This window comes from Dermochelys coriacea, chromosome 2 (genome assembly GCF_009764565.3).
Source record: "Dermochelys coriacea isolate rDerCor1 chromosome 2, rDerCor1.pri.v4, whole genome shotgun sequence".
NCBI classification, from domain to species: Eukaryota; Metazoa; Chordata; order Testudines; family Dermochelyidae; genus Dermochelys; species Dermochelys coriacea.
In genome coordinates this window covers 188,761,210-188,774,541 of record NC_050069.1, presented here as the reverse complement: position 1 = coordinate 188,774,541, position 13,332 = coordinate 188,761,210, and the positions used below count along the sequence as shown (strand labels likewise).

Below are 13,332 nucleotides of genomic sequence, written 5' to 3'. Positions count from 1 at the left end.
CTGATGAATGCCCATTGATACACATCAAAGAACATCCATTATCCGCGCTGGGTCAAACAAACATTTAGGGTCCAGAATATTACAAAAGTAACTGTCTCCCCATATAATGGCCCATTTCTCCTCTCCCATCCCTCTGTAGCTATCTCATAACGTGAGCACCAGAGAAATGTTTTAGTTTCAATCAGTTATCCTGTCAAGGGATAAATCGTTCGCTAAAAAGCTACCATTATGTTTAAAGAAATCATAATATATGAAGAAAAACAGTTTGCCAGTTCAATCAAGTCTTTACTGCTGCTGTTAGTCATAGCTGTTGTTAATCATAATGGTTTATAGTGTGTATTGGCCCATTATCTATTTTGTGTACAATGAAAAAAATATTAGAATAGAACCAAGATTCACAATGTACGTACCTTGTCCCACCACTCTTCTCACAAAAGTGGCTCATTTGAAAGTATTATAAATAAAAACCTGAAATATAATTTATTAATTTAAACTGGTGACAAAAGCCATCAACGTTTTTCCTCTCATAATATGCTAATAATTATTTATAAACTAGTAGAGTATAAACAAGTATAAACTGATAGAGTTTACAGAGCTAAACTTTGAAAACACACACTGTATGTCTAATTATATTCTCCATTATCATCTTACCTTGCTTGGCAACTGAGCAGTAACATCTCTCTGTTATTAATTAAAACCTGTAACAGGACCAGAAAGGCTTTTGCTCTAATGGAAGTTGATGGACTTTCAAATAAACGGAAAATTGTAGTCACAAAATCCTGGGTGGGAATAGAAACAAAAACACAAATACTGTTTATTGAACAACAAAGTAGCTAAATAACATTGTCCATTAGCGTATACACATTTTAAATCATTCTGGCACAATAAATATGCAAATATATTTGGATTCGATGTTAGGTAAAGTCTTTTCAGAACATTAAATTACAGCTCAAAATCCCACATGATACTGTTGAATAAAGGAGTTTTGTCCTAGACAGATAGGCCAACTGCAAAGCTGATATGTGCAGCCTTCCAAGGGCAAAGGTTAACAGACGTTTTCTACTGTGTTGGACCCAAAATAGGACGTATTTAAAACACACACAGAAACCCATAATGAAAAAAAGTTATTTCATCTTAACAAAAGACATGACAAAGGATATTTTAAACACAATAGTTGTTTTAAAAGAAAAACTGTAATTTTAAAAATTGCAAAAAAATACATGCTTGTCTTTCCTCCTAATACTATGAAATTTAGTAGTTTACATACTACCTTCCATGTGAGCTAGAAAATCGTAAGCTAATACAAATAAAAAAACATTTGTTTGATGTAATTAGAGGCTAGTTAAGTATACCGCATACTATGTGGACTATCAGACCTCAGTTACATAGCAAGGACCCTGAATGTAAAAGAAAACACTGTTTCCCTCTGTAACCATGCCTGGTATGGGTCACAGCTGAGGGCCAATCTCAGGTCATGTTGTGAAAAAACTGGGCAGACACTCTCACACTGATGGTATAATCTATCATTAGATTAACCAAACCAGCAACAAATGTGTGCTCCTGGATTGCTATACTAGCTTAACATGAAGCCACAGACAGTTCCCTTCGACCTATATAATCACTCAAACTGGATTTCTGTGATGAAAGGTTATTAAAACCAAAATCACCACACGTTAGGTTCTTCCAGCCTAGGGGGCCAGTCACTTACCTAGGACAATGGACGCTCATGACCTTACACCAAAAACAAAACTGTAGCCAATCCATTAGTAAACTAAACATTTATTAACTAAGAAAAAGGAATGAAAGTTACTAAAAGGTCAAAGCAAATAAAATACCTTTCAGTTGGATCAAAGTACGTAGGCCAAATGATAGCAGGGATGTTAAATCTGCTAGTTTTCTATAAATCTCTCTGGGTTGCTGTAACAGGGCCTTCTTGGTTCTGATTCTGTCCAGGACTACAAACTACAGAGAGACCCTGGTGCTGGTCCAACACCTTGTGCAGCTTATTTAGAAATGGAGTCCCCATCACCTTCATAACCTATATAGCTCCTATAACAAAAAGGGGAGAGAGAGCAAGCAAGCAATCTTTCTCCGTCTCTCTCTCTCCCTCCCCCTTTACTGCCTGCTTGCCCCTTTCCACTTACTTCCTGTGCCTATTTGTAGGCTCTGGCTAACTGCTTAATTAGCCTTTCTGCCCTGTCTCAACCACACATTTGGCACAGCTCTGCTTAGTCAGCTTCAATCTGCCTTGCCTGATTGGAGCTGCCATGAACAGAGTGCTGACTCAGCCTTTCTTGCCTGACACTCTGTCAGTTGCCCAAATAGTTTTGGGGATCTCTGTCCTTTTATTTTAAATTTCCCGAATTAGAATTCGCCAGTCCAGAGATGGGGTAGGAAAGAGGTGGCCAGGTGCCTTTGTTCTCCCTCTTTATACCTTGACCCTTTTTGCTGGAAAAATCCTGGCTGTGACATGGGTCAGGCAGTTCCATGACATAGGTGCTTTGCCATTAGTCCTTGATATGAATTGCAAATTAGGCTGGCATCTCCTGCAAATGTTCCATCTGAGGTGTCTTTGGGATGACATGCAGAGACCCTTGTTTACTGTTCTTTTGTCATTCCTGAAAAGCCAGCCTATGGGTGTTTCTCAGACTCACATGTTTGAGTTACAAACATATAGCAAAATTTCATAACTCCACACAAAAAGTTGATATGCACATTACAACAAGATAATAATTCTCAGTGGATTGCATCTTTTCAAATGATATCTCACAAGGCATACTCTGTACAAGATTTATCACATTTTTACAAAAGTGGTGACCATATTAGTGTAGATGGTCACCTTCCCCTTTAGACAGCATCATACCCTCAAGCTCTGACTCTCTGACAGCACCCACCTAAATCCACTGTTGTTTTAAGCACATAATCCTAAAAGAACCCTGCAAAGAGCTTCAAAGCTAGAGAGAGATCCCTGCTCCTATGCAATTCAGTATGTGCCAAGAAAGAGGGAAGAAAGACTGATTGGTCACAAGCATAAGCTCCCTGTCCATTGATTTCTCCCCATTGAAAAGCCATTATTTGAAGGGTTATGAAATGGTTGATTCAAATGAAAGACCCTAAATGAAGTTCTACACTGATGGATACCTGATGGAAAAAGATTGATTGAAGATTGAAAAATTGTACTGAAACTTGATAAGTACACCTTCACTAACCTGACAAAGAAAGGAGAGTGTGCAAAAATAAAAAAGGCTTTAAACAAGATTGTGTATAACCATAGAATAAACCACTTCACAAAACACTTCTACTTGAAAGCTTAACAATGTCTGTTGGATGGCTGCTGAGGTTCCAACAAAATTTCATCAGCTTGAACCGCATTTTGTAAAGAATTTTTTGCTCGGAACCCAGAAACCAGGCTAACAGTTGAAGGGACTTGAAATTCACACGCAGCATCTGACCTTTCCTCAGAGAGAACATTCAGAATCAGTGCCAGGAAGAGGTAAGGGTGTGTCAGTGGGCGGAAGTGGCTAAAAGAGTTGGCAGTCAAGGCCATGATATGAGAATTACTCATACTCTGTCCTGCAGTAGCTACTATAATTCCTTTTAGAAAGAGTGGAAACCGGGACAGCATGAGGGAGAATTTTCTACCACTGAAGAATAAAATAATCAGTTACCAATTCTTGAATAACATTCTGGAGAGTCCACATTCTTCCAGATTTTAAGTAAATCCATTTCCAGATGATGTTCCATTTGGCGATGTTGGAGTTTGCTACCATGCTTCCTAGGGCCCTTCATGTTGCTCCTGACCCATTTGTGTCCAATACTAGATAAACTCTGGGTGGGTGCATTTCAGTCTCAAAATGCTATTCCCACATACAACTGCCATCCAGCACAGGAAACTTAGACAGTCCCTGGCGAATGAAACAGTACAATGCATCTGTATTGTTTGCAAATGAATAATGATTTGAGCATGAGAGAAGAAAAAGTCTCTGAAAGCCAGCCTGAAATTCCACAACATTTACATGGCAATTGGCCTCCTTCAGTTTCCAGAGCGCATAAGCTAATGAGTGGCTCAGTGAGGCACACTTTCTGAATTTGAATGCACCCATTACAAGAGATGAGGTTGTCTGACTTATCAGAATTTCCAAAAGATTACTGGAAAGTTCCTTTACCAGTTTGTGCGGGGAGCTACAACTACACTGATGTTGTGCACAGGTGAGTAATACAGGAAGCTCAACCAAGCACAAAGAGTTCACATGTGAAGCCATCCAAACTAACTTACAAAAGGCCATGGATCCTAGGAATAGCGGGTGTGGGGAGGAAACATTATACCTGTTCCCTTAAACTGAGATTTTATTTATTAGTATTGCTTTCTCAGGCTGGGATTCATTTAGAACCCTGTATTCAAAAGTGATCCATAAAATATTTCACAATATGGTTGTAGAACTGCCTATCCAGGCTCCCAAAGATGGAAGAGGAGGCTTAGAATTTTGATATCCAATAGAAAGAGGAGTAGTTGCCAAAGCATATTCCATCAAACCTTTTCCTTTCTTCAAAGGCTGTGGGTTTTTTTGTTCATTCATTTGTTTTTGAAGCAGATACTTTATGTAGCCAAGAGTTTCCTACAAACCAAGTCCTGGTTTGTAGGAAATTTTGCTACTGGTTCAAATGACTTGCAGATCTGCGGATTGAACCTCTTAAGCCAATGGTATGGATGTTTGGAATGTTTTCCAGCTAAAACTCCTCATATAAGTGAAGATTATAATGCCAGACACTAATGGCCTTAAACCAGCTGCCTCAGGAATCTGCCAAGAACTTTGCTGAAAATATGTTCCTCATCTTAGCAACAGAGCTAAGACTTATCACACATCTGCCCACCTTTATTTGAATGAAGCTTCTACTGATTTGACAGCTCAGGCATTGTCAGTTTTTTCCAGAATAATTTATAAATTTGGAACCTAATGCTGTAAACCCTTAATCATTTGATGAATCCCACTGAAGACAATGAGACTATCTGCATGACTCTGGACCACTTTTGTGGATTGGTAAGAGTTTCAGGAGTCTGTTCCTATAAAGGAAGTTGAATCCCTCATTGAAAAACAATGTTTGAGTACAATACCATAAAATAGTTTAGGATATAGTTCTACTTAAAATTTGTCTTTTAATAAGTCATACATATGCTGAAATGGCTCCGCACCCAACTTCCATATTCCATATAAACAGACTGAATACTACATATTTGAAGGGAAAGCGAGCAGTTAAGCATATTGATGTTTGTATATACAAAGGGTGGTGTCAGAGGAGACAGGAGAGCATGGGGCGGTCACATGTCCCCCCTTGTGTTCCTCCCACGAGTGCAGTACCGGCAATAAATGATTTCTACTTGCACCACTGGGTGGGAGTGAGGAGTCTCAGTTGTACCAGTCAAAGAGGCACTGAAATACAATGGTACCTCAGAGTCACAAACACCTCAGGAATGGAGGTTGTTTGCAACTCTGAACATAATGTTATGGTTGTTCTTTCAAAAGTTTACAGCTGAACGTTGACTTAATATAGCTTTGAAACTTTACTATGCAGAAGAAAATGCTGCTTTTAACCATCTTAATTCAAATGAAAGAAGCACAGAAACAGTTTCCTTATTTTTTAAGCTTTCCCTTAATTTTTTTTAGTAGTTAACATAGTACTAAACTGTATCTGTTTTTTTGGGGGGAGGGGGTCAGGGGTGTGTCTGCTACTGCCTGATTGCATACTTCCGGTTCCAAATGAGGGTGTGGTTGACTGGTCAGTTCTTAACTCCAGTGTTTGTAACTCTGAGGTTCTACTGTACTGCTCTTTTGAACTTGGCATCTGCTCTGGAAGCCATGTCAAGTGCATAGTGTTTTAGAAAGCTCAGTGGGTTATTCCACACAGATGCCTTACAAATCACAGATATTGGTACTTTTCTGAAGCCGGCGAAAACTACGCCCTGGTGGAGTGTGCCTTGACAATTGGAGGGGAAAGTTTGCCAGCTCAATGATAGCAGGTGGAAATGTATTATGCAAGTCATATCAAGATTCTCTGGGACAAGTTGGCTTGACTCTTTGATGCACCAGATACAGCCACAAAGGGGTGAGGAGAAAGGTTTGGTCCTGTTGATGTAAGAAAGACACACACACAAAATGAAGCTCCTTTTTTTCCCCCCAATGACAAATTAAGTTTTGGAAAAAGACTGAAAGTAAGAGATTGATTCAGACAGAATTCTGAGACCACTTAAGGAATAAATTTAGGATGCAGTATCATCACCAACTTGACCCTGTAAAAGGACATAAATGGTGGTCCAGCCATAAGAGCTTGTAGCTTACTGGCTTTGCACTGATATGATACCTAAGACAAAGACTAATCTTGATAGTGAGATGATATAATGAGTTTTCCACTAATGGCCTGAATGGAGACTCCATGAGCTGTAGGGGAGCCACTTTAAGACTCATCGTGGGGCAACTGAAGAGATGACCTGCTGAGGTCCCTTCCAGCCCTACATTTCTATGATCCTATCCTGAAAAACCATATTTCACTTGCAATGGCTGGCAGTTGGCCACCCATTTTTCCTTTATTCCAAACAGATCTAAGCATTGGAGATCTTTGTCCTTAAGCATGTTTTTGGCAAAGCTCAACTTCTCTTAGATAATCAAATCCTCTAGGGAGCTTGGGCTAGAATGGGAGTAAAAGTAACTGAAACCCCCAGGGGTAACTGATATAGTTTTTTGACACGTTTTGCTGGTGGTGTTTAATGGCTGGTGTTTGCCACAAGGCTATTTGGGTCCAGGACACCTTCATTTATTCAGAGGGCAATCCTAGTGGGACAAGCAGCTGACAAAATGTAAAATAATTTCTGAAACTTCTTGGAGATGACTGACCTAACAGTCTCCAAGGGGTCCTCAATCTGCCCCAGGAGCTCTTAAAAGGCCTTGAAATTGGCCAGTGCCAATATCAGTGCCTAGGATACTGCTTTCGAGGATTATGAAAAGATCTCTTTAGGAAATAATAGGGGTCATTTGGCCTCCAGATTCCATTCCCCTCTCTCTCTACCAACTGCTGTCTCACTATGGAAGTGGGGGACCTCCTCCTCATCTACTAAGGCAGGGATCAACACACAGAGGCCCTAGAGGGCGGGCCCTGATAAAGGCTACAGTGGCATTCCATATGTGTACAGAGGGATGACAGGTTGCTGACCAGACAGTGTCAGTCTTGCTGCATTTACAGATGGGATCTGTAAAGAATGGCAACATGGCTCTTAGACCTCAGTGATGACAGGTATGTTTCAGGGACGCTGATGAGAAATAAATCTCTTTCATAGGCAGGACTATCTGGTAGAGTGGTTTCAGCACAGGTCCATATCTCAGTGCAGAGTGTGGCCCTGAATTTACACTATTGTGCCAGAGTTGACATTGCTGGGAATGGGATAGTTACCTTTTGTAACTGTTGTTCTTCAAGATGTGCTGCTCCTGTCCATTCCATTGTAGGTGCTGGTGCTCGCCACATGCATTGGTGCCGGAAGTTTTCCCCTCAGTAATATCTATAGGGGACCGGCTCTGGAACCCTCTGGAGTGGCATGCATATGCACTGGTAGAAGGGGCACCGCCAGCTCCCCCTTCCCTCAGTTCCTTCTTTCCAGATCTCCAACAGAGGGGAAGGAGGGCAGATCATGGAATAGAGATGAACAGTAGTTACAAAAGGTAACTGTCCCTTCTTCGAGTGCTTGCTTATGTCCACTCCATTGTAGATGACTCCCAAGCAGTACCATTTAGGGTGGGTAGGAATTCATGGACGTGTCGATTGCAACACAGCTCTGCCAAAGCCAACATCATCGCTGGCCTGCTGAGTGATGGCATAATGCGTCATGAACGTGCGTACTGAAGACCACGTTGCGGCCTTGCAGATGGATAGGAACACGTGCCAGGAAGGCAGCCAAAGATGCCTGTGCCCTAGTCGAGTTAGCCTTCACTATTGGTGGAGGTACAGCCTGCGGCAGCTCGTAAAAAGTACAGATGCAGGTAGTGATCCAATTTAAAATCCTCTGAGAGGACACCAGGAGACCCTTCATCCTGTCAGCTATTGTGATAAAGAGCTGGGCCAGTCCACAGAAGGGCTTGGTGCACTCCAGATAGAAAGACAGGGTGTGCCTGACATTGAGTGTGTGCAGCCGCCTCTCCTCATTGGTTACATGAGGCTTTGGACAGAACACCAGGAGAAGATATCCTGGTTGACGTGGAAGTGTGACACCACCTTTGGCAGGAAGGCCAGATGGGGCCACAGCTGGATCTTGTCCTTGTAGAATACCATGTACAGGGGCTCCAAAGTGAGGGCTTTAATCTCAAAGACCCGACTGTCTAAGGTAATAGCTACAAGGAATGCAGCCTTTCACAATAAGTGGGAAAGGGAACAAGAAGCCATAGGCTCCAAAAGGGCAGACCCGTGGAGCCTGGAGAGGATCAGGTTGAGGTCCCACTGGGGAAATGGGTCCAGGATCTGTGGAAAAAGACTTCCAAGGCCTTTCAGGAACCTAATCGACATCTCATGCGAGAATACCGATCTACCCGGGAAGCGAGGATGGAAGGCCGATATGGCTGCCAGGCACACCTTGATCAAAGAGAAGGTGAGGCCCTGGTGCTTTAAGTGAAGCAGGTAACCAGAGGATGGACTGCACAGACGACTGGGCTGGGAAGATATTGCACTCCGACGCCCAGCAGGAGAAACGCTTCCACTTTGCCAGATAAGTTGCTCTGGTGGAGGGCTTTCTGCTCTCAAGAGAATTTGCTATACCTGAATAGAGCAGGCTTGTTCCTCTGGATTCAGCCATGCAGCATCCAAACTGTGAGATGGAGAGAGGGGAGGTTCAGGTGCAGGAGCAGACTGTGATCTTGTGAGAGTAGGTCTGGGTGGCTGGGAAGTGGCCATGGGGCTGCTACAGCCGAACCAATGCTGGCAAGGCCATGCTGGGATGATCATAGTGACTCACACCTTGTCCCTCTTGATTTTTAGAAGGACTTTACTGATGAGCGGAACTGGCACGTAGGCGTACATCAGGTCTCCTGACCAAGGCAGGAAAAAGCACCAGAGAGTGAGCCTCTGCCAAGGTCTTGGAGAGAGCAGAACTGATGACACTTTCTGTTCAGTCTGGTGGTGAACAGGTCCACTCGGGAAGTTCCCCACTTCCGGAAGAACATTCTGACGACTTCCCAGTGAAGGGATCACTTGTGGTAAGAGAAGAAGGACCTCCTGAGGTGATCTGCCAGCGTGTTCTGGATACTGGGGAGGTGCAAGGCTTCCAGGTGGATTGCATGCTGAATGAAGAAGTCCCATAGACTCCTGGCACAGAGCCAACAAACAAGCTCCCCACTGCCTGCTGACATAGAAGATGGAGGCTGTGCTGTCCGTCAACACCACCTGCAGCACCCAACCAGACAGTTGGGGAAGGAAGACTCCGCAAGCTAGATGGATGGCTCTGAGCTCCCTGACATTTATATGTAGCGTGAGCTCCTCTCAAGACCATAACCCCAGAGTTCACAGTATACCGAAATGTGCTTCCCAACCGAGGTAGGACACATCTGAAATCAGGGAGACAGTGGATCGCAGGCTCATGAATGGTGCACCTTCCTACACCAGAATCAGATTGGACCCACCCCCCACAGCGGGATCATGATAAGCTTGTCTAGGTGATGTCTGGCCAGGGAGTACATCGACGCCAGCCAGATCTGGAGCGGGCGCAGTCAGAGTCTCGCATGTTGGACAACGTATGTGCATGCTGCCATGTGCCCCAATGATCTGAGACAGACCCGGGCAGTGGTGAACGTGTGGGAAATGACATTGGCAAATAAGATCTGACATTGCCCTGAACCTGGCCTAGGGCAGGAATGCTCTGGCTCGGGTAGAGCCGAGCACCACTCCGATAAACTCTATCCTTTGGACCGGGATCAAGTGGCTTGCAATATCGTGACTCTGCGCTGGACCTGGACCATGGAGTGGCCTTGGATGAGCCAATCGTTGAGGTACGGGTAGATCTGGATACCCCGACATCTAAGGCCTCCACCACCAACATGCACTTCATAAATATCCTTGGCACCATTGCTAGGCCAAAAGGGAGCACTGCGAATTAGTAGTGTGCGATCCCAACTATGAAACGTAGGAACTCAGTGTCCGTGAAATATCAATAAGTGGAAGTAAGTAAGTGTCTTTAGGTCGAGGGAAACATACCAGTCTCCTGGATCCAGGAAAGGAATGATGGAGGACAGGGAGACCATGTGGAACTTCAACTTCTTGAGATACTTCTTGAGGATCCACACATCAAGGATGGGGCGTAGACCACCCTTGGCCTTTGGGATCAAAAAATAGCAGAAGTAAAACCCTATCCCCCTCAAGTGCAGAGGGACTTCCTCCACGGCTCCCACTTGCAGAAGGCCCTGCACCTCCTGAGCGAGCACATGCTCATGAGAAGGGTCCCTGAAGAGGAATAGGGAGGGAGGTGCAGGATAGAAATAAACTGGAGGGCATATTCCCCTGCTACTGTGCTGAGGACTCACTGGTCCGATGTTACAGAAGGCCAGGCAGGGAGGAAGGGGGACAAATGGTTGGAAAAAAGCAGGGGTGCTAGATCCATGACACAGGCTTGAAGGTCTCCTTCAAGCACACCCTCAAAATGCTTGATTACCTGGTTGGTTGCAGGTGGAGCTCAAGTGAGCTGTGGAGGACAGCTGATGGCCTTGCCAGCACTTATACCCTTGCCCTTCTTGCAATAGTGCTCTGATCGAGGTTGGGTCCCAAACCTGTGGGATTGTTGCAGCTTAAACCGCTTCCTCGCAGGCACCAGCATGTAAAAGGCCCAGCAAGCACAAGGTAGCACTAGAGTCTTTTAGACTGTGTAATTTACTTTCTGCCTGTTTTGAGAACAGTGCCAGGCCATCAAATGCGAGGTCTTCGATGGACTGCTGAACCACCACTGATGGGCCCAACGACTGCAACCAGGAGGCACATCTCACAGAAATAGCCGAAACCATGATCTGGGCTGCCATATCTGCCGGATCTGAGGCCACTTGAAGGGCTTCCCTGGCCACAGCCCTGTCCTTATCGAGAATAGCCAGGAATTCCTTCCTGGGCTCCTCTGGCAGCGAGTCCACAAACTTGGCCATGGACTGCCAAATATTAAAATCATTGCAGCCAAGCAAGGCCTGATGGTTGGCCACTCTCAGCTAGAGGCTGGATGTAGAATACATGTTTCTACCAAAGAGATCGAGCCTCTTTACCTCCTTATTCTTAGGCATTGACCCCAGCTGGCCCTGCCTATCGCACTCATTGTCTGCTGACACAACTAGAGAGCTTGGGGCAGGGTGAGTATAAAGATATTCAAAACCCTTAGCAGAGATGTAGTATCTTCTTTCCACCCGCTTGAAGATGGTGGGCAGGGAGGAGGTTGTCTGCCACAGGGCCTTGATTAGTTTCACCATTCCTTTGTGTACTGGCAAGACCATCTTGGAGGGCACTTAATACATCAAACAGGGAGTCTGAGGGCTCTGCCAGCTCCTCGTCTTTCAGCACTGGGTTAGATGCCATCCTCTTCAAAAGCTCCTGGTAGGCCCTTGCATCATCCTGTAGGACCGTGATAGAAGGTCCTGCTATTGCATCATAGTACGAAGTTGATGAGGAGGCAGCTACAGGTGGGTCTGCCAACTCCATAGCTTCTGCTGGGGAGCCTCGGCCGAGGCTGGCTGTCCTTGGGGGGCTTGCTCCGACTCTGCGTCCAAGTCGGGGGAGGATGGGCGACCGTTGCCAACCATCTTTCAGATGCCCCTGTGATCAACTGATGCCCCTGAGACAGATGGGTAGACCCCTAAGGGTTCCAAAATTGGCAGGGGGCCGACCACTAGCCCTGGGTCCATGTTGCCACTGGTGGCCCAGAAGGGAATGCCAATGTCCCCGGTGGGTGATCTTGGCCTGCAGGCAGGAGCCCAAGGAGGGAGAGACTTGTCTGGGGGGACCAGGATGATACCGAGACCTCCTGTCTACCCTGTTCCTGTTGGCTTTCTCCGTGGACCTCTGTTGAGGGACCTGTACTCATGCCACGACTCCGGTGACTGGCAGCGGCATTTGGCGGATCGGGGAAGGTACCTCAGCGATCGACACTTGATGCTTTGAGAGCAGTGCCGCTCTGTAGACCAGGAGCGAGAGGACTGACATGTTGGAGACCGTCAACGTGCTCGCGATGATTCATAATGGCGATCTGGAGACGGGACTCCGGGACAGCCATGTCAACCTTCTGAAGTGGTGCCGTGGACTGTGAGACTGGCTCGGGCGCTCCCGGGACTGGAGCTCTGGGGGCTGGTGACACACCTCTGCAGACCGCCGGAACTCAACACCTGGACCCTGAGGAACACTGCCTAGAGTCCAGGGACTGACACCGGGACCTCAGGCAGGTAAGCTGACCCACATCTGGGGACTGGTGGCGCAGTTCAGGCGAGTGCTTGTGGGGCACCCCCTGTGACGGGGAGTTGTGCCGCACTGATGAAGACTGTTGGAAGGGTCCCGGGGTGGCAGGCAGGTCTGGAAGAGGGCTTGACCGCTCAATGGGAGCTGGAGCCTGACCAACACCTGGAGGGGAAGAGCTGCCTCACACGGGTCTTTGCTCTCCTCCAGCTCTCTCCTTCCCTTTATGGGATCTAAGAGAATGCTCTCTCCCAGCCTTTCTTTGCTTTTTAGCTGCTTTTAGGGATGGTGTGCTCCTCACCAAGGCCATGGTGCTTGGAGCAGAGTTCAATCTCGTTAGCTCCGAGGCCGGTGTGAGGGCAGATTCCACAAGAAGTGCTCGGAGATGAATGTCTCGCTCCTTTTTTGGTCCATGGCCTGAAGCTCTTGCAAATGTGACACTCGTCGCTCATGTGGGTTTTCCCTAAAAACTTCAGGAAGCTTCTATGGGGATCACTTGACTGGCACAGATTTTTTGCAGCAGTCACAAAGCTTGAAGTCCGGGGACTGGGGCATGCTCCGTCCCTAGGCTAAGTCCTGTATGGGACTTGCTAATTAAATCAAACTTAACACTAAAAAGAACTATTAACTCTACAACTTTAATAACTGTATACAACGAATTTGCTAGTAGGCAACCAGGAAAGCTTGCCGAGGCAAGGAGACATTCCAGCACCATCATTGATAAGATGATGATGGTAAGAAGGAACTAAGGGAAGGAGGGGCTGCTGGCACCCCTTTACCGGTGCATATGCGCGCCACTCTAGAGGGCGCCAGAACTGGTCCCTTAAGGATACCACTGAGGGCAGTGCATGTGGCGAGCACACATACCTACAATGGAATGGACAT

The 13,332-nt window shown here is 45.8% G+C and overlaps 1 protein-coding gene across 1 annotated transcript in view; it reads right to left on the bottom strand.

The window, feature by feature from the left end:
* ULK4 (unc-51 like kinase 4) overlaps positions 1-13,332 on the bottom strand; it is a 417,484-nt gene that overhangs the window by 283,880 nt on the left and 120,272 nt on the right. The window contains exon 23 of the mRNA XM_043508874.1: positions 652-779. Within this exon, the coding sequence (XP_043364809.1) occupies positions 652-779 (128 nt within the window). The remainder of the gene's footprint in view (positions 1-651; positions 780-13,332) is intronic.